General features: G+C 41.0%; 1 protein-coding gene across 1 annotated transcript; it reads right to left on the bottom strand.

Moving 5' to 3' along the window:
* Nucleotides 1-7,943: 7,943 nt before the first annotated feature.
* Nucleotides 7,944-25,517, bottom strand: IDH1 (isocitrate dehydrogenase (NADP(+)) 1). Its single transcript, XM_010985432.3, has 10 exons — nt 25,351-25,517; nt 24,330-24,395; nt 21,752-21,889; nt 18,355-18,646; nt 16,112-16,217; nt 14,618-14,795; nt 13,512-13,663; nt 11,073-11,213; nt 10,215-10,377; nt 7,944-8,885 (listed from the first exon to the last, which is right to left on the bottom strand). The coding sequence occupies exons 3-10, from the start codon at nt 21,871-21,873 to the stop codon at nt 8,795-8,797; spliced, it is 1,245 nt and encodes a 414-aa protein (XP_010983734.1). The 5' UTR covers nt 21,874-21,889; nt 24,330-24,395; nt 25,351-25,517; the 3' UTR covers nt 7,944-8,794.
* Nucleotides 25,518-26,407: the final 890 nt, after the last annotated feature.

Raw genomic sequence — 26,407 nt, 5'->3', positions numbered from 1 at the left:
TGCCAGATGTCGGTGGACCCTACAATGAGACTCTTTTACTGTATTTGCAACTTCCTGTTAGTCTGTAAATAACTCAAAATAAAAAGTTGTTTGTTTTGATATTACTGTTGTTTCGTTTTTTAAAGACAATACAGCTTTCACTTGTCCTCTTGGGATGCTTGCTTTTGGAGCTCAGCTGCAATGCTCTGGATGTCCAGCCCACATGGAGAACTCACTGTGGGGCTCTGCAGGAAAGCCCCACCCGGAGTCCCAGCTAACAGACACATCAGTAAGGAAACAGTCACAGCTACCCTCCAACTGCAACTGCATGAGAGACCCCAGGTGAGACTCGTAAGTAAGAACCACCCAGTTGAGCCCAGTCAACCTCTAGAGAGGTAACAATAAAGTAGTTATTATTGTCTTAAGCCACTAAGTTTTGAGATAATTCATTAAACAACAAAAGATGACTGGAATACCATCAATGTGATCTGTGCACCTCTATGCACCAGGTTTTTAATTTATTTATGGAAAAAAAATAGTGCCTGCACCATAGTTTATTGCAAGCATGAAATAAGTAAAAATGAGGAATCTAGGTCAGTGCTTATATGAGGTTAATAATAAATGTTAGTTAGCTCCAGTTATTATTACTGTGTATCCAAACTATAACAAAAGGACAAGCAAGATATGGGACTAGCTCATTTAGCTCTGGGTCAATTCCATAATGACACTAAATGACTCTTCCCCTCTTATCCCCAGAGACTGAGGGTGAGCTGCAAGGGCTTGGCAACAGAGTGGCTTCTATCTTGAGCACATCCTTAGATGACCTCTAGCCTCTGGTTTTCCTGTGAGGTAAATGTACAGTCTAAATATAAATGAGGGTTCTACTAAGTTACCCCTTCTCCCTCAATCCCAGAGGGAGCCACTTTTTTCTTCTGTAAGGTAGAAGTATTTGTGGGTGCTAGTCTGCTCCTTGCGACAAAGAACATTCTTTTATGGAAAGTGTCTGTTGCTTGAACAACATTTGAGCTATTTGGAAGCCCATTTCGTTTTGTAATACACAGCATTATAAAAGGACTTACTTGTCTCTTTTCCCAATTTGAGCATAGAGCGTGCTAAATCAAAGTATCTTTAAAGTCCTTTTTCCTTGCACTATTTAAAAAAAATTACCATATAATTCCCACCGTACTCCCACCTCCTGACCACATAGTTACTTTCAGCATCCCTGTAGGTCAGGCAAGCAGATAACCTTTGGGAGGAAGATTTGGCAGAAGGGGAGGCAGAATTGATTAGAAGTGTGGGGTCCTGAGATCACCCCCAGGGAGTCTGAATTTCCCTTGAGGGTTAGTGCCTGGTTGGAAACCAAGGAAGGGTCATTTCACCCAAAAGTGCTGACTGCAGCTGTGTGGCAAGTCAGGGATGCGCTGCGTAGGGGCCCTCAGGAAGCACTGGGAAAATACTTAGGACTTCAGACTTTGGAAAATGCCAAATCATTAACCCTTAGGTTTTAGTCGTTGCCTGAGATCTGTGTTTTTTTGGAGGTTGTCCTGGAATTGGGATTCACTATGACTAACTCAGCCCTGTCAACTTTGTCTCTAATACTTAATCCCTAGACAGAAATTAAAAAATGAGAGAGGAAAAAAATTGATGTGGTGGGACAGGGAGAGGTGGAGAGCGATGCAGGGGAAAGTAGTCTAGACACACACACACACACACACACACACAGACACACACACACACACACATACATACAGATGATGGAACAATTTCTTCATCATCAATTTGCACTGTTTATCTGAGTTATCACAAAACACTATTAAAATATAACCTGTTACATTTCCCTGCTGCAGCTGTTAACAGTATTGCCATAGCATATTTCCTGACGTCTCTATGATTAATGGCCTTTTCACATCCAAGGTGGCTTTGAATGCACATGTGCATTTTGTCCAGGAGATTCTGGGGAAAATATAGAGTTGCATGAAAACTGGGACAAATAGCTCAATAGCTAGAGAATCAAGACCTGCTTTACAAATGACCTGTTTTACAAAGCACCACAGCTGGCCCTACCACTCTCCTGACCCCCACCGCTAGAGTTCTTAAAGCAATGGCAGTGACACCAAAGCCATGAGAAAAGCTTGAGAAAGTCTGTGGGTTCCAAAGTGAAAAAAGGAAGTTGAAAACAATGGGTTGGATAGTGATCCTCAGAGAAAGTCTCCTACAAAGGAAAATTGCCAATGGGGCATAAAGTAGCTAATACAATGCCGTAAGTAATACAAGAGGCATGAAGTAAATAATAAACCTTAAATTATACCTGTTAGGGATTACTTGCAATTCATTACCATCATCCTCTTTAGTAAATAGTTGTTATTAGCCAATCAAAACTTCATGTAAATTTACTACACCTGGTAGCTTTTTCCTAACCCCTCCGCTCCCTTCCATGGCTCTCAAACTTAAGCATTCAGAAGAATAAACTGGGAAGCTTGTTTAAACTGGAGACTCCTGGAATCCTGCCTTCAGAGTCGAATTCGATAAATGGAGCCCGGGAATCTGCATTTGAATATCCAGTCAGGGGTTTCCAACTTAATTTTCCAGCTGGGGGATCTACACACCCCTGGAGAGTCTCAGGTTCATGAGGCCTATGGTTCATGTTTTTAGAAACATTCTGTTTCACAGACAGAAAACGACAGTACTTTGACCTCTATTCTGCTATTTACTGGCCAACCCCAGGCAAATCATTTTTATTCTCTGGGCCTCAGTTTACCCCTGTAAAATGCAATGATAGATTGTGGTGGTAATTAAATGCAAATGCATGTAAAGGACCACATGCACAAATGTGAGTTCTCTCAACTTTTACCCTAGTTAGAAACTGAACACTTACTACATTGCTTCTGTAGGAAATTGTGTTCTAGTGCCAAACAACTGAATTATCCAAACTTTTGAAACATGGTCTATTGGCAAACTTGCAACTTCAACCTTGTATAGGTTAACCTTATTTACAATAAACTATGTGTCCAGAAAACAATTTACTTTCTTTTTCTTTTAATTTTACATTTGTTTGTTTGCTTGTTTGTTTATTTATTTATTTATTTATTTATAAACTTACTTTCTAATGCTATAGACTATCAGTGTTAAATGCTAAGGTTATTAATTTTGCATAGAACTCAGTCTACAATCTACTTTTCCATAACTCCAGTTTATGTGGGACAATTCTTATGTATACCAACCACTCTAACTTATGTCTAGATTTGGTCACCCTTTCACCATCTAGGACTCTGCAGGTGTTCATTCTTCTCTTTTCTTTGTATTTCTTTTCCTAGTCCACCCTCCCCACCAACAAAATGTTAACTAATTTTTTTCCCCATAAGGTTAACACAGATCAGAAAGAGAAAACTATGTTTAAGATATAATTATGCCAATTGAGACTAAAACTTCAAAAGTGCCTACTTACTTTGTATTTGAATAAACAACAAAACTGGATCCTCCATGAAGAATTGATGTAATTATTGAAATCATAAATGGATTTACATTTGTTTTACAAAAGTTGCCTGTATAATTTATAAATGTGGGTCCTAAATGCCGACTTAAAACTTAAAATATATCATCTTGCCAGCCCCTCTCTCTTTTGGTATTATGTAACTGGTGTAATATTAAGCTTCAAGAGGGCAGAGGTCAAGTGTAAGTCACCACAGTGTGCCCATTGCCTAGGCCAGTTTCTGGCATGCAGTGGATCCTCAAAAAATATTTGCTGGATGAATGCACAGGTTTGGAGTTTCAGGAGAGTTAAATTTCTCAGAATTTTATTCAGTTGTTCAGATATAGAGAACAAATTAGTGGTTACCACTGGGGAGAAGGAGCGGGGAAGGGCAAGTTAGGGATGGGGATTAAGAGATACAAACTACTATGTATAAAATAAATAAGCAAAAAGGATATATTGCACAGCAATATAGGAAAATGTAACTTATTTTGCAGTAACTTTTAATGGAATATAATCTATAAAAATATTGAATCACTATGTTATACGCCTGAAACTAATATAATATTATAAACTATACTTCAATACTTCAGTTAAAAACGAGAACTTTATTCAGTTGCTTATGTGATGTCCTCTATTTTGTTCCCTTACTGACAATGATTTTATTGCCTTTGTTCCAAGTGAGTCTTAATCACAGATGGCAAAGTGTATCAGTTCAGAAGATGGGAATCTGATAAGCCTTATATAAATGAATATGACATTTATTTAAATATTTTAAACTGTTAGGAGGCTTTTAGAGTATGATTGTCAAGAGTTGCTAGTGATAGTTTTTCAGTTTTTGTTCACCTTGATCTGTTTTCCTAAGATCTTTCTCTCATATCTACCTGAATGCTTGCCCTTTCTACATGAATTAGCTTTTCCTCTGACTTTCCTTGACATTGACCTCCCCTGTGTTTCAGACTGTTCCTTCTTTGTCCTTTCTGCTTCCTAAATGTGGCAATCATTGACCATCTATTGTTCTCATTTTTCTACTCTTTCTTAGAGCTTTACAAGCTTTATTTTTCAAGACTTCAGCTACTGCCCACATCGCTAGCCCTGACTTCAACCCTTCATCCTCAAATGCTGTGAGGAATTCTCCAGTTGGGTTTGCTGCCTATCTCAAATTCATTGTGTCTATAACTAAACTCATCTTTAGTTTGGAACCAGCAGTCTTCATGGGACTTCTCTATTTTTGACAGTGGCTCCTTACTGATTCACTCATCCAGACTCAAAAAGAAAGATCTTTAAAATGTATTTTCTTCTTTTATTTTGAAGTTAATCAGTGAAATCTCTTGACTGCTGAGTAGATAATGTGAAAGCTAATGCACTACCATTCCAAAGACAGGTAAAATAGCTTCTACCAAGACAGAAGATCTACTGAATACTGTATCATTTAACCCTCAAAAACATGTTGATAAGGAGATTAAACAAAATAGACAGTACAGAACTCTAGACTATACAATGCTTACTTGTATTTCTTCCTAATATGTTTGCCATAGATATAAACTGAGTCTGATATATATAAATACAGAGAGCTAATAGTTGTTAGGCTTTTTAGAAGTTGTTAGAAATCCAAACTTTTTTTATACAACAGATCAGGAAAATAATGTTTGGCTGACACCAATAAGATGTTGGATGTTAGCCTGGGACACATTCATTGACATATCTTTAGGTTGAACAGATCCTGGTAGTAAGAAAGGGAATTCAAAAGTGATCTAAATATCATCAGAAATCATTCCAGTGCTAGGCCATTCTTACACCTGGCTTCAACTATTCTCAGGTGTGTCTGGGCTATTTTTTCATCCCCAGCACTTTAAGTATATCATTCCATCACCTTTTGGATTCCATGGTTACTGATGAGAAATTAGCTGTTAATTTTATAGAGGATCATTTATATGTAAGTGGCTTCTTGCTGCTTTCAAGATTTTCTCCTTGCCATTGGCTGTTGACAGATCCTTCTTAATGGGGTATGATAACACTTATTGCAAGATCAGATTACTTCCCAGTTATAGCAGGCTTTATATTTTTGATCAGTGACTTTGAACACGACATTTATATTAAAGAAACACATGGTATTAACTACATAAAAGATAAACCATTGACTTGATCTCTATTTTGCTATTTATAGGCCAAATAGTTAGTGGCCTGCTATTCCTCAAGGGTGACTGACACTTTCTATTATTACAATAACCACCTGCAAACTGTTTCAAGTGGAAAGGCTTATTATGTCTTCTTGATTCTGAGAAGGCATCACATTCTGTCTTGTTTCTTACAGGAAGCAATGAAAGCATTCCATATGTAGTTAAGAATCCAAACGGGTTAATGCCTCATGCACAATGCAAATGATAAGACTTGAATACCACTTCTACATACAAAATCACTAATGAATCCATTGCTGAAGACTCTGAGAAAGGTGTGAGCTCAAACCACTTCTCAAAACAGAGAATTAGGGTGAGCAGGAAAATTCCATCCTCTGATGTGTCTTAAATCTCCTCTTGTGCTCAGCTGGGAGTTTGTGAATCAGCCTGATACTTTTCCAGTAATTGTCTGAGGAAATAGAACCCATATCACTGAACCAGTTAAGTTAGTCACAACTGTGCAAAAGGGCAAGGATTAAAGCGCTTATTGTACAGATAAAGATGTTGCTTAAGTTGCCATAGTTTAGGACATTTGAAGAATGTCTTCATGGAGAATAGACCCAAGTTAACTCCAAATAGGTTCTGAAAGTCATTCCCAGTATACCAGTAAAGAAACTTACCAAAATACTGTCTTTAAATTACTTTGAAATGGTTCAAAAAAAAAAAAGTGTGTGTATATGGAGAGAGGAAAAGAGAGAATGAAGTAAAAAATGGTACGAAAGTAAAAATTTGGTAAAGGATTATGGGATTTCCTCATGCTACTCTCATAATTTTTCTGTAAATTTGCAATATCAAGATTAAAAGTTACAAAGAGTGTTACGATGTCTGCAAAATTCACCTATTTCCAAGTCTGAGAAACCAACCAAATTCTGAGTTGTTCAAATTTCTTGTCCCAGAAGAATTAGCAGTTTGGATGCTATATTCTCCCTAATATTAAAAATGAGGACCATGAAACAAAATATTAGAGAGGTGATAAAAGTACAGCACTTTTATCAGTATTTATATAAATATTGTCTTCCTTAATATTTTTTATATTGCTTTCTAATCTTATCTCCTTCTTAACAGGAAGTGACAAGACCCTTAATTTGGGGGAAATACTCAAATGGAGGATGGGAAATCAATTGTCAGAAGTGTCTCAAAAAGATTGGATCAGGCAAGAATACAGGGAGCTGTGATTCTAATTGTTAAGATTAAATTTTAAGTATTTTCAGTTAAAAATCACACTTAAGAAACAGTATTTGCAGTTTAGAGAACTTTGAACTCCCATCTTCTCTGTACTGCTGCCTTCAATGTTATGCTAAGCAGCATTTTCCAGATAAATAATTCCGATCCTCTAGCTGTTACAAAATAAACCATTAGCTGCTGGTTGTATTAGTCAACATCTGTTCATTTGCTGATTATTTTAGACCATTAACTGGTTCTTGGCCAAATGCTGATCCTGATAAGACATTGTTCTGAGTGGGGTTTGGTGCCACAAAAACTCATCTGATGGACTCCCAGGACGTATGAGTGCTGGAGGGACTGTGCAAGGTCAACCAATCCAATGCCATCATTTTGTTTCATGGGATGCTTTCTCCTTCCACCCAAACTGGAACATGTGCAGGTATAGTAGAAGGAGCGCTAACTCAGCTATACGGATTCCCGGACTCCAGGCCAAAATGGCCGCTGATGTGATGTGTCAGCTTGATCAAATCTCCTCTCAAGCCTCAATTTCCTTCCCCCAAATACACTGATGATGCTGGGATGTGGATCAGCCTTTCTCTAGGTGTGGAGTCAGAAATTTGGGGAAGCACTTCAACCCCACATCTCCTGGGCCCCACCAGTCCCCATCCATTCAACTTTCTTTCCTCAGGATCCATCCTGTTTTCTCCACTCGCAGTGTCATCGTCGCAGTGGAGATCATCATTTCCCACCCTCAGGACAATACTCTTGTAATTTGTCTTCCTCAACTGTGCTCACCACTCCCTGCCTCACTCTACTACTACCTATTCTTCCTAAAAGCTGCTCAGGGTGCAATCTTTTTAAATGAAAATATGATCATGTGCCCCTTCCCTTCTTACATCTTCACTGGCTCCCTATTAACTTATATGCCAATACCTAAACTCCTTAGCATATGCACAGTCGATCCCCTAATATTTCATAATCACCCCTTTTGTTCTATCTTTGGTCCTCTTTCCCTTTCTCTGTAGAACCTCTATCTCACTGTTTACTTATCCATTTTCCCCACAGAAACTGCCTGAGGGCAGACTTTTTACTAGGACCTAGGATGGTGCCTGGCAACTGAAGTACACTCCATAAATAAAAACTCAGAAGACTAGTCATTAGCACTTAATTTTAATTAAAACTGAGTTTAGATGAAGAACAGGACTAGAATAGTGTTTACAATCAACTTCTGAAAAATCCCATTTATATAAAAGAAATAAAACAGGACAGCAGAAGTGCAAAAAAGGTGCGGCTTGTAGTATTGCACTTGGATGAAATGTGCTGTTCAGCGGAGCATCATACTCAGGCCACACAAGGCCAGGAGGAGGAGGCAAACACAGAGGACAAACTCCTAGGTAGTTTCTATTCTGGCTTCTTCAGTGAGCTCGAAAATATTTAGTATTTTTGAAACATTCAACTAGAGCTCTTTATAGAAATGACTGTGTCTTCAAGACATTTTAGTTACAGCCATGCTTTTCATTCCAAATCACGTGCAAGTTTAACATACAGCTTTAACCTTCCGTAGTGAGACATCTGTTACATCAAACCCACCCAGTTGCACAGGCCATGGGAAGTGGGGAAGGGAATGAATTTCTACTTTACACAATTTTCGGGAATCATACCATGGCTATAGTTTACCCTTTCAAGCACTCCTCATTTTGGTCATTTATATCAGAACATGAGAAAAAGTGACAGTGAGTACAAATGGACACTAAAAGTAATTCCTAGACTACTAGTAGAAAAGAAAATCAAATTAAAAAAAAGTTCCCTGCCACATTCACAAAGGTGGCATAACTGTACGGATAAGAAAAAGGCTGTAAACTTATAGAAAAGATAAACTCTGGCTTCTAAAGAAATTACAAAATTGATTTTGCCTTTGCCCTTGAGTGTTATACAGAGAAATGTAAACCAGTGGAACTAGTTACCAAAAAAAACCCCACTTAGCCTCCCAAGCCTAGGAATGCCCTTACAGTTTGGCCTGAGCTAGTTTTATCTTCAAGTTTTCTCCGAGTTTGTCCAGGAACTCAAATGTATTCAAGTAGTCAGAACGCTGCACACTAATAGGCGAAAAAGAAAAGAAGGAAATTTAGTTTGTCTCTGATCTGATAGGAAAAGTCCTAGAGATGCTACCTCAAGTAGTGTTCTACTTATTTCTAGAAGAAAACTGATGAATGTTAACAAGCTACAAGCTGATGGCCGATGACTGTGCTCCAGGTCCTCGGGGCTGACCCAGGCTACGGGCAGTCTGCAGTAGAGGCTGGGCACACACACATTCACAGGAGGTTCCTGGCCTTGTAGCTTTGAGGGTGAAACGACCCCAGAGCTTCAGTTCAGACTAATGCCTGGGAGACTGAAATCAGCCCATTTCTTGTACCTCCTTAAAAATAACAAAACCTATCCAGGGTATGGTCATGCTTTACATACATCCCCACAAACTGTCACATGTCTTCAAAAAAAGTTGTAGTGCTCTTATTTCTACCTTTGTCTTACTTAAAAAACAAAAGACAATGGATAGGCCTTCATAATCCTGCCGACAGGCTCCTATTCAAATAGGCTTAAAGGTAACACCCCAATAGGAACATTTCAAACACTGTATTCTTGCTGGAAATTTAAGATAAGAAAGATGTAGTAACTGAGTATATCCCTATTACTGAGGTGTACTGACCCTAATGGAGGTTTCTGAGGACACACGGTTGGGACATGGGATTGATGTTAGATTTTAGTATTGTTCCTTGAGTCATAGTAGCCAACTCTAACTTTGAGGGAGGAATCCCTGATCAGCAGCTAATCCAGCTGGGATGTGGGCCACCATGTTCTTAGAAAAGTCCGGGCCAATACATGTGTCCTCGAGTATCTGACTACTGGCTATAGATACTAAGGAAGGGACTATGAGCAACAGGACATCTCATACTTGTACTGCTTACTTTTCTTATCCGTAAATTAAAGAAAATAAAAGGGTGGAATAAAATAGCCTTGGGGGTCCATTTGTTTCTGTCTATAATTTTCTTGTTAAATTAAGCAGAACCTTGTCTCTCCAATTGATTGCCAGTTAGATCAGGGGTGAGCAAATTATACCTTGGCCCCTGAACCCAGTCCAGGCTGCAGCCTGGGTCTGTACATAAGAGTTCGACTGGAACGCTGCCACACACATTAGCTTCTGTATCACCTAAGACTGCTTTCCGGCTACAGAGGAAAAGTTCCATAGTTGCTGTATGTTCCACAAAACCTGAAATGTTTATTATCTGACAATTCACAGATAATATCTGCTGAGCCCTGGACCAGATGACAAATAACAATTCATGTAACTCCAAAAAGCACTTGATGTTCTGAGCCCAGTGAGGATAAATGGTAATTTGACCACAGAGCTTAGGGCATTTTAGACTTACTTGGGTAAACCTTTAATACAAGCAGCCAAGTCCTTGGTCATGAAGCCAGCCTCAATGGTCTCAATACAGACTTCTTCCAAAGCCTTTGCAAAGAAGCTGAGCTCTTTATTGTTATCAAGCTTAGCTCTGTGGGCTAAGCCTCTGGTCCAGGCAAAAATGGAAGCTAAACGAGAGGGATTAAAAAAGAAAGCACACTTTAGTCATACTGGTTAGAAATACTCCTGTTTCAGTTCCCAAAAATAGAACAGTTTTGTTTGTTTGTTTGTTTAGGCGACTGACTACACTGGATGCTATCCATATGGGCTATAAGTTTTAGAAGAGTTGGAAATATTTTACCAAATAGAAACTTTAAAAAAAAAAATCTGCATTTTTGTAGAGGAAATGTTTTGGATTTTGTTAGAGCTTTAAAAAAGCACATATTCACATAGTAGTATGTGAAGCTTAAGGCGTTTACTAATTTGGGAAAGGTCAAAATTTCTTCTGTTTCTTGCCTGTATTGGTCTCTCCTCTTTCTAGGCTGTGATCTGTTTCTAAAGTGCTATCCTTGAACCCTGGTTAGAAGAATCCATCAATGGGGCTTCAGAGTCTTAGCCACATATGACATTTCACTGCAACGGAGGAAAAGCATGATTGTTGATAACATCCTTCTCTGTAATGTATATTCTCCCACAAAATGAAGAAGCATATATTCTGTGTTTTAAAAAACATATTAACATAGCTTTTATGAGTACAACAAATCTGTTGTTTGGTGATGATTTTATACACAATGGATTAGGCAGCCAAAGGAACACGTCTGAATCCCTTTGGAGATCTCTACCCTCTGGTTGGAAATCAATGTAGCAGTAAACATTATCTTACCAATGGGATTGGTGGATGTCTCCTGTCCTTTCTGGTACATACGGTAGTGACGTGTTACAGTCCCATGGGCAGCTTCTGCTTCCACTGTCTTGCCATCTGGACAAACCAGCACACTGGTCATCATGCCAAGAGAACCATAACCTGTAGGCGGCAGAACACGAAGCATTGAAGCCCACTGCACGAGGAGCACTGGGTCTCAGGGATGAGAGAAAATGACTTAATCTTGTCAGATCTCGGGGACAAAATACACAGGAGCATAAGGAGGCACCAATAATAATTCTGCCTTTCAGAAAACACTGTGCATTTTCCTCACTTATCTACCTCAGAGGCACCCGCTCCATGAAGAGGGGCCCATGGTCTGACCACCTGCATTCCACCCTAGTCCCATGACTCCCTTGCTAGTGTGGCTCAGTTCTCTTACCTGTAAAATGGGAATAATAAAAACACTTCCTTCATAGGGCTGTTATGAGAATTAGATGACTATGCATATATCCAAGAATATATATGAAAAAATGCATATTCATATTCTTTAGAATAGTAACCACTGAGTAAGAGTTCAATATGTTACTGTTATTCTCATGTGCAGATGCTCTCCTGTACTGCGAAAATAAAGATTAATGAGTTGCCATCAAGCTGCACCTGGGCTCTCTTGGGACTGGGAAGAAAAAGCCAGTTAAAAACAGAATGGGATGGATCAAAGAACCCCCCACTCACCCCTGCTCACTCTCACAGTCCCGCCAGAACCATTCTATTCTGTGGTTTCCTAGTCAGAGAACCACATTACAACTTTTAAGTCACATTAAAACTTTTAAGTTTTAATTCATTTTTCTTCTTTCATTCATTCTTTTACACTCAAATGCAAAGAACACTTTTCTCCATTTTTGCTATCTCCCGTGAGCAGCTATGGAGTTAATAATGCAAATTTATAATAGGCTGCTCTTTTTTTTTTTTTTTTGATTTGAAAGTAAATAAACACTTTTTTGGACTCATTTTTGAGTATAGTTAGAAATTTCTACGCTGAATTAGTCGCTCCTTTCATATCATCATGTTGGTATGAGGCTTTAGTAGTGTCTAAAATATTTATTGATTGGAGACATTCAGGGCCACATCCGTAGTGAATCTATCTATTAATATTAGGAGACACTAGTTGGTACCACTGTCAAAATAGAGGACATAAATTAAATGTTTAGTGTGAGTCCAAAGTAGTTTGTGCTTCTGGAGAAGGACGAATGTAAGGACAGCTCTGGTGCTTTTTAGTTTGCTTAACTACTTTGAGGTCACATTTATCTACAGGCGCTGCCCAGACACAGAGCCAGGTATCTTATCAGTGCACCACTGAACTCTGCGCTTGAGAACTCCTTCTCTGAAGTCCTTTAAGCCTCTATAACTTGACAATTACATTTGAGATGACTCTCTTGCTGTTGCATAGCAACATTTAGAAACAACGGAATGAATGATTTGGGTCCCTTTCCATGAACTCTGATTACAAGGAATAGTTTTCCTTACCCACCACGGAATCACCACAAAGCAACACTCTTTCCTCTACTGCATTCAGTCCAAATGACTGTGAGGATTTAGAGAAACAGGAGGAGGGTAAAGGGAGTTGTAACTCATTTATCTGACATGAAAGTTATCTTTAACCGGTTTAGCTACTGATTTCCGGACAAATAGGAGATGATTAACTTTCATAAGAGAAAGAAAAAGTACTACTCCCTGGGGAAAAGCAAGCATAATTAAAGAGAACACAAACAGTCACTGAAGAGATTCACGTGTACATAGCTGCCCTGGGTAACTGAAGCTGAAGAGCAACTTGGTGTGAGGAAAGCAGGGAGGGGAGCATTTCTCTGGCATGAAGCCCAGGGTTCCTGGAATTTCTGTGAACAGCACAGGGCTTCTTTGCCCAGTTCCTTGTATTTAAAGCTAAGCGGTAAACACATGTGTTCTAAATGGTACTACCAAGAACAGCCGTCAAGGCTGGCAGAAGGGGCATGATTAGTAGCTGTCACCAGATGAATGGGCTCTTGGAGGAAGCCCCCTTGGTTACAAGACAACCCTGGCCCCTCCTTGCCCGAGTCTGCAGGGAAAAGAGAGCGATTTTCAGATCAGGCAGTTGGCCTGCCTGTTGGAGGCAGTGAAACTTCAACTGGGGAAAAGGTCTGAGACATAAACTATGTTAACATCTGACACTGCAGCCAGTAGTCTCAACCCACTGCGGGACCCTGAGAGAAGCCTCTTGACTTCTTGAGAGAAGTGACCCAGTCTGAGCTCAATTTTCTTATTTGCCAGCTGAGCAGATGCACCTGGATGCCTTGTGGTGCTAGCATTTCATGTTTTTACAAACAAAGGGCCACAGAATCCCCCTTCCCACAAGGAGAGCTAGCGAGGTGTGACCTGTCTGCTGCAGGCCAAGCCCCCCTCCTTGGTCCTCCGGCTCCTCACCTTGGGCCACCGAGTCGGACTGCACGTCACCATCATAGTTCTTACAGGCCCAGATGAAGCCGCCCTCCGATTTTAGGGCTTGGGCCACCATGTCATCGATGAGCCGGTGCTCATACCAGATACTCTGAGCTTCAAATCGGGATTTGTACTGCCTAAGAAACAAGAAAGAAAGGAGAACAATAAACAAAGAAAACTGGTTTTGCTGGGACATCATCTGCCCTCCAGAGGGGCGGGGGTGGGGCTGGAAGCAGCACTTTTTAATAGAAGCAACACAAATTCAGCGATCTGACAGGCAGGGGCTCAAATCCCTGCTCAATCAGCTTTTAGTTGTGAAACCCCAATTTCCCATCTGTAGCGCGATTTCACCCACTCTGCAGACATGTGAGGATTAAGCAAGATAGAAGAGTGTTCCAAATACTACTTTTACAGTTTTTAATACACTATTGATCAGATTCTTGAGATTAAGCTTACTTTAGGAAGGTAATAGGGCAAAGACCGTTTTACTGCTCGATATCATTTAGGAAACTGGGACAACTTCTAGGTTTGGTATAGACAGGTAGTGGAAAGAGGAATTAAAACACCCGAGGAAAGATACCTAAAATCCGAGCCCTGGCACCTCAAAGGGAGGGGTGCCATCTTAAAGGTTCACAAGTGCTCATGTGACGTTGATCCCAAGGTTGTTATAAGCATAGACTTAAGTTCAAATGACTCCACTAAAGCAGAGCTTTAAATTGTAACAATGGACTTCAGAAAGAATGGAAATGGGCCCAACCCAGAAACACACGTTTGAAAAATTGGAACTTCCCATCACTAACAGGGTACCTTTACTCAAATATTAAACTCTGGCTCTGAAAAAAAAATGCAGGACCCTCATCTGAGAACACATTTCCCATCTAAAAGCAACTCAAGAGCTTTGTTTCACTCCTGTTAAATCTCAGTTTTGCCCCTACCTTAATGGGACAGCAATCGTTTTCACTCAATTTGTCCCAGAATCAAAGAGATAAGGATGGAAATTCTTTACTATATATAAAGGCCAGCTTACATGAGAAAAAAGAAAAAGAAAAAATAGTAAGAAAAATAAGAAAAAGAAAAAGAACTGTAATTACTTGTCATATATCTCCTGAAAGATATCTTTAAAGCGTCCATCGTATTTCTTCAGAATAGTATTTTTGGTGCTCAGATACAAAGGCCAGCCCTTAGACAGAGCCATCTGGAAAGAACTGTGTGCAAAATCTTCGATTGACTTATCTTGATTGTACATCCCCATGGCAACACCACCACTCTCTGTGATGGGGGAACATCGATAAGACAAAATAGGAAGAAGATAAATAGGGTATACTAGTAACCGGTCTAAATCCATCCGCCACCACCAGAACACCCAATTCCCAGCTCTCAGGTCTGAGTCCAGGCTTCAAAAAGTCCCAGCCAGGCCTCCAACTTGAATACTCCATGAGTTCCCAAGAGACATAATTGGAGGAAAGTCAGTTCTAGGTAAGGATATTCTAACTTGTTTTGAAAGGGCAATATAAATGAGAAAAACATGGTATTTAGGATCCTGAAGATACTGAAATACCAAAAACTACTGATATGAACGAGAAATACACTCAAGAAGGGGTGAATCATTTTTAAACTCTCTTGTCATATTATAAAAATTTCAAACATGTATTTTAAACTCTAAGCGTGCACTCAATCCTCAGCCATTGAGAAAACTTTGCTTTTCAAATATTAAATGAAAATTCTTGTGATTTCCTAGAGGATACTGAAAGTTCGGTCTGTCATTGGTAGAAATAATTATGGTATATGTAATCACTGGTGTTTCACAACTCCTAATTGCTTGAACTTTGTTATTACTACAAGATAGGACTTAAATCTGTGCCACTGCCCAGGGTCAGCCTGGGCTCAGGATGTGAAAGGCGCTGAAACTGGCAGAACGAAATTCCATTAAGGTGATTATTATTTAGAAGAGGTAAGGAAAACAAAACCTAGGTGAGTTTTGAGTTTTTGTTTGTTTGAGTGCTTTTAACAACTTTACTAACAGTGGAGAAAGAGGGTCCTCTGTTCTTTCAACAACTGTTGGGTGAGATTTGCCACAAAGGACCTTAGAAGTAGCAGGATGGTGGGAAGGAAAAGGCAGAAAACAAACATTCAACTTTCACAGACTAAATCCTCAGAAGAACAAGGAAACTTCAGCAAATACACAGCATAGTCATTTTCAAATACGAACCCTGCCAGAGCAAAGGGCAGGATTACCTGACAGGTGATTTGGGGTTATTAATGTTTAATTTATATAATTCGCACAAAACAGATTCCTGGCAATCTTCCCTCTATGTTTTAAGAGAGATGAATAATTATCTACTTGTATTTCCAATTATCTATATGCACTTCCAATTAAGTAGCTAATTCCTTTTGTGCCTTTATCAATAACACAGGACGCCAGGTACTTTTTTATGTTAGATTTTGAGTCCTATGGAAATGTTGTAGGTTCAGGTTGTATTTCTAGGCAGTCACACAACTAACCTTAAAAAACCAGTAATAATGTTGTCTAAATGATCCGTTAAAAAAAAAAAGAAAGACATAGCTCATGGTGGATGTATACATACCTGTGAAGTTATGTACCAGGTATGTCATTTTGGGGGACCCATCGCTTGGCGTGTAGGATATCTCTACTTTTCCAGGCCCAGGAACAACAAAATCGGTTGCTCTGTACTGTGTAGAAGGAAAAAAAGGTATAAAGAAAAAAATTTTAAAACCTGTCCAAACAAGAATTACAAGGAAGGAATAAAAATCATGGAATATAGAGCTGGAAGACATAGAGAAAACAGGGTACTGTAGCTCAACCTTCTTTTATTTTAGAGATGGAAATAGAGATCCAGAGAGTTCCCAGAGCTCGCTAGTGGCAGTACACATTAGAAATCAGTATTTACTAGGCATCTACCTGGTATGGGGCAGTTTTCTGAACAGAGATAGAGGATGAGAGAGAATAATATAAAGTATTTCCCCTGACAAAGCTTACAACCTAGGAAAGACGTAGAAAAGTAAGAAGCACCGTTAAGAGCCATCAGTCGTCAAAGGAGGCGTAGATAAAAAACGCTATCGGAAAACGGAGGAAGAGAAATGACCACAAACTGGAGGTCAAGGAAGTCTTCCTGGAGGGGGATGATAACATGCTAGTTGTAGCTCTGAAGACGATGATGACAGCCCTGCTGCCTAGTCCTCGCTAGATGACAGACACTTTAAATGATTAACTTGTATCCCTCAGTACCTCATTTGATCCTTACATCAATCTTACAAGGAAGGAACTGTGATGTAGTGGAGATAACCCATCTAGGGTGAAAAGAATCGGGAACTGGACCTTAGCTCTGTCTTCAGAGCACAGACTCCTCACGGTTATCATCGCTACTAATGCTCAGCCCATGCTAGGCATTGGTATATCTTCACTGCCTTGTACCTTCTTCAATGGCTTAGATTAGAATTCTTTCAGAGCCAGGCACCAGCAGATGCCAGCCATACAATCTGTTTATGTTTGTGTAGAATAATACTAATGGCAGCTGGTAAAAGAGCTGACAGATAACCATACAGATTAAGTATCTACTTTATGCAGAACACTTCTGACATATAAAGTCCTTTACTGTGGGTGGTAATTTCTTCTCATTTCTCAAAAGGAAGAAACTGAGGCACCAAAACACCATAAATGCTTTCCAGAGGTTTGTACACACGTAAGTCATTAGTGAGTCCACCTGAGGTTTGAGATTTTCAATCTGGACTTTAATAAATAGGATGACCATTCTTCCAAGTGACTGATGCCAAAATAGTAAAAAAGGAAAAGGACAAGAAAAGACACCAAGTCAAGCAGAGTCCCCAGGATTAGCGAGTCTGTAGCTCTCCTGTCTACATTCTCTCTCCTGGGGCTCTTGGGAGGTATCTGAAGGGACTGGCCACAGTTTGAGCCCCACGAGAGAACAAAGGGAGCCACCCCTCAGGACTGACCCAATGACCCTGTGCCCGAGACAGAGTCATCTGCCCCGGCCACACTTTTTTTAAGGATGGCTACATCAAAGCCTCTGGGTGTCAGCATCAGGGACTCTTATTTTCAAAGCTTTTTAAAGACAGAAGAAGCAGCTTTCTATGAAAGTCTGAAACTTAAGTTTCAACACAGAATTTTTATTTTGTTTAGTTGGTGGCTCTTCTGTTTAAATTGGCAATGAGCCCACTTGTACAGAAACTCTGCTTTTTTTTTCCCCAAGGAGGGAAGAAATGTTTTAAAAGAGACTGTTTTCAACTACTGAATCAGTTTTCCCTTTTATGCAGGAAATGATCATGTGTAATATAATCTTTGGTAGTTCTCAACTCTGGCTGTACATTGGAATCACCCGGGGAGCTTTAGGATGCCTGAACCCATGGAATTCAGATTTAGCTGTTGTAGGGTGGGGCTTGGGCACTGGAATGAAGATGAACTTTTTTTTAAAGCAAAACAAAACAAAACACCAAAAAAACCTGTAAAGAGATCCTATTATATAGCCAGGGTTGAGAACCACTGATTTGTTTGAACCACAAGAAATTATCTATATGAAAATGTCTATATCATATGGTTTAACCTAATAAAAAGATAAAGGAAGAAAAAACATGTCTGAAAAAGAATCATTTGTGTTGAGGCAGGTACCTACCTATGAGTTTATCTGTATTTACTTCTATCTAAATGTATATATATTCATTGCTCAATTTTGTACCTCGCTTAATGGCAGTAGACACCATTACGCATAAAACACATATAAATCAGAACTGCTGGGCAGTCAAGGGCCATGAAAGAAGAATATGAAAATCAAGTTATGCCAACATCACTTACTTGATCCCCATAAGCATGACGACCTATGATGATTGGTTTTACCCACCCGCTTACAAGCCGGGGGATATTTTTACAGATAATAGCTTCCCTGAAGACAGTGCCACCCAGGATATTTCGGATGGTGCCGTTTGGAGATTTCCACATTTGTTTCAACTTGAACTCCTCCACCCTCTTCTCATCAGGGGTGATGGTGGCACACTTGACACCAACGTTGTACTTCTTTATAGCTTCTGCAGCGTCCCTGGTGACCTGGTCATTGGTGGCATCACGATTCTCTATACTTAAATCGTAGCTGGGAGGAAAAAATTGTAAGCGTAACTCTTTAGACAAACTGACAGGTGACTGAGGGTGTCCCCGGTCTATCACCATGTACCGGTCTATGCATGGTGATGGCATGCAGGCCCTTCGCTGTGGAAAGTGGAGGCTCCAAATACACCCAAATCTGCCAACTTTCAGCATGAGTATACCGGACACACAGAAGGTGGCTGCCATCAGAAAAAGAGCACCAAGGAAGTCTGGACTGCAGGGCCACGCCTCCCTGTGTTGGGAGACCTGCTGAACCATTAAGCCTCTTGGGAAGCAGTCCCGAAGGAACCTCAGTGAAAACCACTACGCTCTGCCCCCTTTGCCTGCTCTTCACCAGAGAGGCAGTAACAGCACACCAGCATTCTTTCTGCAGACTTCCTTCTACCTAGTTAGTGTAAAAATGCAAGCCGAAGCGTTATTTTTCCCGTAGTGAATATTGTGCTCTAAAAATAAAGGCGTCAAAGAGTTTACAGCATTTCTTGTATTTTGGCATTAAAGTGGTGGGAGTTACAGGTAAGACAGTGCAGAAATGCTAATGACTCATTTATTAATGCCAGTTAGTCGACTGATGAACCTTTCCCTAAATCTTGGGCAAGTCTTCTTCCTCTGGAAACAAGCCTGCATAAGAAATGAAATCCAGCAACGGTTTTATATACCCCAGTGAGTTAGAGCTTACTATACACCAATACCCAGACTGTGGCTTATTCAGAGCAGGAAAGAATGCTGGTTGCCCACAGAGCATAGAAAAGGACTGTAAAGCTTCACTTAAAGCATGTGATAGTTAAAAGCAGGAAAAACAAAACAGTAGTGAAACAGTTTATTTTGTTCTCCAAGGCTTTAAAAGCTTTTCAAATTTTTTCAGCTTTCAAAACTTGCTGAACTCATTAAGCCTCTAGATTTCTCTTTTCAGTTCTTGTATTTTCCTTCCCTTAGATTTCCCAACTCGTGATGGAAAGTAGAAGGGAATATGATCTCATGATGTATTTCCAAATAAAAATAATTCCAAATTGCTTTGACCGTTTGGGCCTCCTTCCTCCCCTGGAGAGTGTACTGTGCATCTGCGTTAACCAGACCTCCTTAGGAGATAACCTTCCTTCTTCATCTTATAAGGGGTCATGAGGACCCACTACTCGCTTTGTACGTTAAGATGTGGACCATGTACACTGTCAATATGTCGTCTCAAAAACTTGTAAGTTTTTGTTGTGCACTTTGACCTCTTGAGCTTTCTGAGACTGTCTCCCTGGGTTATAATCCTCAGGTTGGGATGAATAAAATTTTCCATTTCTTTCTTAGATAACTACTGATTAATTTTTTCATTGACATTAACAAAGCCAGCAACTCTCTTATCTTATGGCTTAGGAAGTGCTGAATATCTACAAATGTCTACTCCTAACTCAGACAAGCAGTGTGGTCCGCAGTATTCATGTTCATAGGAAACATTCTTCATCAGAAGAAACCTGCCAGCAAATTAGTGAATTTTTTGCTTCTCTTCTTAACATTTCTAGGAGAAAAGGATGGATAAATGGCCTGGATCACTGTCTAGCTAACAGGAAATAAAGCAAATGAATCGCTCCACTCCCCTCAAAAAGAACCAATCAAGTAATAATAACAGCAATTTTGGAACAACTTAAACTTGTTTAAGTCTCCAAAAATTCTTTAGTCTCTAGCCAGTGACTCTTTGCCTTCTAGGTGTGATGACTGTTTAGAATAAATTAAAAAGGGTGTCTAATGACAACATGTGAATTAAATGTCTCCACCCAAACAAGTTATAGGTCCCCAGTACACAGTCTGAGGAATAACTCTGGGTCAAGGCAAACACACTTACAGTTGCCAATAGTTTAGCTAAAATGTGTTGTTGAAGATTTTACCATGCCAGTCTTCAGCCACAACACCCTTGTGAAAATTCTGGCTTTACCTAGTTCAAGTGTACAAAGAGCATGAGCAAATTTCTGAAAAACACAGGGGAAAAAAATAAAAGAATTCCATAGAGACTTTCGTATCTGTCTCCAAATACTTTTCACACAGGACAGAGGATCCAATCTCTAGGACACAAATGGTTTAAGGAACTTCTCCTGAAAGGTGGGCATTGTATTACATAACTTCAAGAATCCTTTCTGTGCTACAATTGTGTGAAAAGGGCAAAAGGCAAGGAATGAAAAGGTAAAAAGGTTCACTGAGTGACAGAAAATACTCTATCCTTTTGAAGGTACAAAACTGTGTTAACTACATTCACTTTACCGACTAATAGAGGGTATATTCTTATTATTTCCCCTTCCACAAATAATACCTTGTGCTATTCTTGGCCACAGATAAAACCTTCACAGGAAATAGAGGCTTGGAAAGACCTGAGAATCTTGCCATCATAATTCTTTTCTTCTGAACAATGACAAGCTCAGTGTTTCTAGTATTATGTTAAAATTAAAGATTCATTTGCACATATATTTGAAACCCAGTCCCCCTAAAATGGAGTTCCCTTACTGAGTTTATGATTAATCAGTCCATCCAAAACTTTATTCCTTGCTTGTCTCCTCTGCCCTCAGTCCTGTGCTAATCAACCAGAATCAGGTGGCTAAATTGTTATTGTAGACAACACTGGTAATGACTAAAACTGCTGTTGTTGATAACATCATTAACCACAAACTCAGGTTGTTTCTCCAGGGCAAGATAAGCCAACAGGCCCCAGAGTCATGGACCACCTGCCCAGAGGGTGTAAACCAGAGACAACCTGCCCACCCTCTGAAATGTCACAGAAAGTTCACGAGAGGAGGGTTAACCCCAGCTTCTTGGTTCTTCTCCTTTAAAAACACCCCTAACTGAAAGACCAAGTTGGAGTGGATCTGAGACTTGTCTCCCACTCCCTTGCTTGGCGCCCTGCAGATAAACCCTTACTTTCCTATAAATACATGCTGTCAGAATTTGGCTTTCTGCACCACGGGCACATGAGTTTGGTTACATATTTATTTGCATATAAGCTCACCCCAAAGCTTTATTCACAATATACAGCTGTGTCTATGTAAAAAAGCCACTTATACCCTGAAATCACATAGATGATGCTTTCTGAGTTTGCTACTTGGAAAAGTGAGTTATTTACCTGTGCAGGTCCAATTCCACATAGGGAAAGAGGAGTTTCTCTTTAATCAGCTCCCAAATGATTCGTGTCATTTCATCCCCCTGCATCTCTACCACAGAACCGCCTTGGATTTTTTGAGACATTTTGATTTCAATAAACCTTTAAGAAGAAAATAACATAAGACACATATCTTGTCATTTGTTTCATTATAGTGTAAAAACAAAATACAACTTGGTGACTTCTAAAAGAACAATTCATAATAGCACGATTACATAAAAAGCTAAGAATAACGATTACATTAACCATTAGAACTGAACACATTCTCTGTATAAAGCATGGTGTTACGTGCTTCTTGTGTGATTTCACCCTGATAAGATGGAAATTATTTTTCCATTCTACTTTTTCCCCCAATTCTACTTTGCTAAAAGAAAAAAAAAGCTTTCCCAAGGCCATCCAGCTAGACTGTGAGGGAGCCTGAGCCTGTAAACATGCCCTTGATAATGTAATCATCAGTCTTGAATGTTGGTTTCTTATAAAGTGAGATTATTTCCACAACATCATGTTTATTTGAACACTTCTATCTAACTCCTCCTTTTACTGGGCCCTCAAGATGAGCAGAATGTATGCTATTACTTCCCCTTTTTAAGAGGCTGTTTTGGTTAAAATAACTATCTTTGAGGAGATTCAACAAGTTCTAGTGACCCACTTTAAGAAAACTTTAAGTCTTTTTAAAAGTGAAAGATGAAAGTGGAACTATATATTCCTAGAGGCAATAGTGGATACTGGGAATGTCACACGGAATAAAAACTGATTTCTGAGTTAGATATGCCCAGGGCATATCCCTGTCCTGTCCTTGGTATCACAACTCCTAAACTGTTCTTCTGGCTGTCAGTGGGTAGGACAGGGAACTGGGATTATCCTAGGAAAAGGTATCTTCCTGGAACGTGGGGGTAGTGAATACAAATCAGTCTGATTCCCAGAAAGGGAAGGGGTGCAGCCTTTGGGTGAGGTTTAAAGAAAGGCCATGTCAGGGGAGGGAAATAGCTCAGTGGTAGAGTGCATGCTTAGCATGCTGGAGGTTCTGGGTTCAATCCCCAGTACCTCCATTAAGAAGAGGTGGGGGAGAAATAAAGAATGCCTTTTTTAGAAAAAAAAGTGCTTTAAGAAAGGCCATGTCCTATGCACGATCCCTGCGAGGCAGAGGAGGCCCTGAGCCTGCTACAGGTTATCTGTTCCCTTTCACGATGCTCTGATGGAAACTTTTTTCCCCCTAGCAACGTAACTGCAGATTGCTTTTGTTCTTTTAAGATATATGGAAAAGTCAGGAGAACTGACTAAAAAAAACTATTATGTAAGAGGCTTGTGAACAGTATCTCTTGAAAAGTTGAGCTAAAGTAATTTGGCCTTTAAATTTTAAAAGTAGGCTGTAAGCTTCAGTTCCCTGTGAGAAGCCAGGATATACTCCTAACCCCCAGGCCCATTTTCACTTCCCAATTTGCAGCTCTAGGATCCTACGTATTAGTATTTTGGAGGGTCCTTAGACCATTACTGGAACCATCTGGAACTCAACTAGAATAAAAAAGTGAACAAACTGGTGTGAATGAGTCAGTGACTTCCCATTTGTAATTTCAAGTCTAATTTAAAGTACAGCTTAAAGTACATGATTTAGTCATGCTGATTCCACTGTCACATCTGTCCTTGTATTTAAAACAAAACAAAATGAGGCTGCAAACTTATCTTAGTTTTGATACACTTCCAAGGCTGTATTCCTACTATTCCTACACAGTATTATGCAAGAGTTATGACTTGGCTTTTTTTTTTTTGCTGGCAAATACAGTTAATAGTCATACATCATACTTGAAATTTCAACACTGAGTGATCATTTTTTAAATTATTTTCTTCTCAATTGACACATTTTCGGCAGGAATTTTTTTTATATCTCATAATGCATAACTGAAACATTTCAGGTTTTCTCTACAGTACTCATCCATTACATGTCCACCACTTTTAACTAAAAAAATGGGAAGCTTTACTGTAGATCCCGGCTTACTACAATGTAGAATACTATTTCATTTCTTCTAGATTTGAATTCCATGGGGTGGGCTTTAGCCCCCATTGAATTCACTTTCTACACTAGTCCCTCAGATTTTCTGACTCCATCCAAACGACTTCAAAAGGGAGGATTTTTCCAGTGGGCCAGTTTGTTTATTCTGAAAGCAGCAATTGGTTCCAATCTCCTGACACACTTGTGTAATGCTAGAAAATAAACTTGGACTAAGACAGAGCAGTTTAAGAAACATGAGCTTCTCACCTTGTTTTATTTTCATCAACCCTAAATTTTTAGCTACATTTTCCTTTTTGGCTGAGTTTCATGAACTACATTAATTCCTGAGCAAAAACAAACAGACCAACAAACAAACAAACAAAAATCAGGCCCTTGCAGAGAAGACTCTAGACTGAAAGAAACAAGGAAACAGTTGCAATTTATTGCTGGAAATATTCCTGCCTAGTTCTCTTACAACAACCTCCAAGACCAATTAAACGCCGCATTGCCGTATCAAAGTAGCCACATCAAAGGAGAGAAATGGCCAAATCTCACCTTTATAACTTCTAACCACCCCAACGCCTTGCAATCTTGCTGACTCAGCTGAGTCCGGTTTAACTCCTAAAATAAAACAAAAAGAGAAGAGAAAAATAAAACATACAAAGCACTCCTTTTAGCTGCTTTTACTACTGGCCAGGCAGCCAGGTTTATCTATCTGGTTTAAAGTACAGTGCTGAGTGTATCCAGAGGTGCAAAGGTCCGCAGGCACCTTCCAAATAAAGTATCTGCTTGCACACGCTGGAGGGCGCGTCCCAAGCTCGTCGTGCGTTAGCTAGTCTTGGGGTGTGCACGTCCTTAGGGGACACTGTGACCAGCGAGCTCCTCCTGGCCTGGACAAGTCCTTGTGGCCGTTGTGCAAGAGATCTGCAACCAAAGCTGGTTCAGTTCCTCCTTCCAGGTCTTCCCGCCCGCCCTTCCCTCTCCCGCGGAGATCTTTAAACCCTCGGGCGCCGGGAGCCGGCGGGAGAACGCCTCCCCCAGAACTCAGGCTGCCGGCGGCGTCTGGGTCTCCTCCACCCCCACTCCGCCCCGAACCCCCACCGGACGGCATAGCGAACGCCCCTCTTCATGCCCCCAAGTGCGGACGCACCCAGCCTGCCGCACCGCCAGTCCCAGCCGCCTGAGTTCGATGCACAGGCCCAAGTCCTCCAGTTCCAGAGGCCGCACGTTATCTTCCCCCTAAACCCAAGACTGTCTTGCACGCGTCCCTGCATCCTCCGACCGCCCGATTTTTCTCTGTTGCAGACCTGGCCTTCCATTTGTCACCGCATGCACCCTCCCGTGCCCAGGAGCGGGCCTTCAACAAATCCAGGCACCTAGCACCTTCTTCATCCCCATTTTCTTTTCCCATGCCCAATACCTGGATTATTTTCCCTGCCTTACGACCAGGACTCGCCACTAAGTTCTCCCTACCATACCCAAGATCCTTCTTTTTTCCCACTTCAGCCACTGACAAGACTCAGAGCCTCTACTTAAAAACCAGGGCCTGGGGCCTCCCCTCGAAGCCTGCGGTTACCTGCAGGACAAGGTAGGCTGGCGATGACCCGGGAACGCCACAGTCACGCTCACGCGCACACACTGGCAATCCCAGCTGGGACCCAGATGTTTTGGCTTCTGACACCGCCTCTGCAGAAACCCAGAGAGGGCCGGCAGGGCAGGGTTTTACCCCTTCCCGGCTTTTGTCCTGTCCCGGGCCCGGCCCCCTCAGTCCACCTCCCGGAGCCCCGCCCCCTCCATGCCGCCAATCGCCGCACGCTGACCTCCCCGAGATGGGCGTGGCCAGGGTCAGGGGCGGGTCCCGGAGCCTCGGGGCGAATCCGCCTATCAGCCTTCCCCGCGCTGGCGGTGGGGGAAGGGGCTGCGGCGCAACTAGATTCGGCGGCCGCTCCCCGGCGGCGGAAGGACGTGAATGCCACCTGCAGGCTGGCGAGCGGGGCGCGCCGGGACTGGGATTCCGAGTCCTACACCGCGAAGGGGCGCCTCCGGCCCCGCAGAGTGAGTTTCCAGGTTCGCAGTAAAGCAAACCGGGGACAGAGCGACCCCCCCCCCCCGATCCGCTTCTCGGTGCGCCCCGGATATGTCTAGACCGGAACGCGCCTTGGAAAGGAGGAGTGCCCCCGGCAAGCGTGGGGTCGCTGTCGGGGCTTCTCCGCGCAGCACGAACGCAAGGATTGAACAGTTGCACACGCAGGCATCCTGCAGTAAATTTCCGCCACAACCGATTGACGGTCTTTAGAACTTCTGTACCTATACTTTCAATTACTACAGCGTACTATAAATAAACACGGTCGTCATTTGCGTTAGAAGATAAGGTCAATGAGATTATTATCTGGGTTCGAGTGAAGCTCAACTAAAGATCTGAAGTCTTAGAATAACTCTTGAAAACATGGAGGGCGGGGGAGAAGCATTTTAGATTGTCATTTGTAGGATAATCGCATGCTTGGTCCAGGATTCGATGCCCCCAAATTTATTTTAAACAATGATCTCTAGTATCAGTTTACTATTATTACTTTTTGAGGAATATGGAGGGCACTACGTAGGGTGAATTTTGGACGCTAGAGGGCACTGGTATT

This window comes from Camelus dromedarius, chromosome 4, assembly GCF_036321535.1.
Source record: "Camelus dromedarius isolate mCamDro1 chromosome 4, mCamDro1.pat, whole genome shotgun sequence".
NCBI classification, from domain to species: Eukaryota; Metazoa; Chordata; class Mammalia; order Artiodactyla; family Camelidae; genus Camelus; species Camelus dromedarius.
The sequence above is the reverse complement of the archived record's forward strand: the minus strand, read 5'-3'. Positions and strand labels throughout refer to the sequence as shown.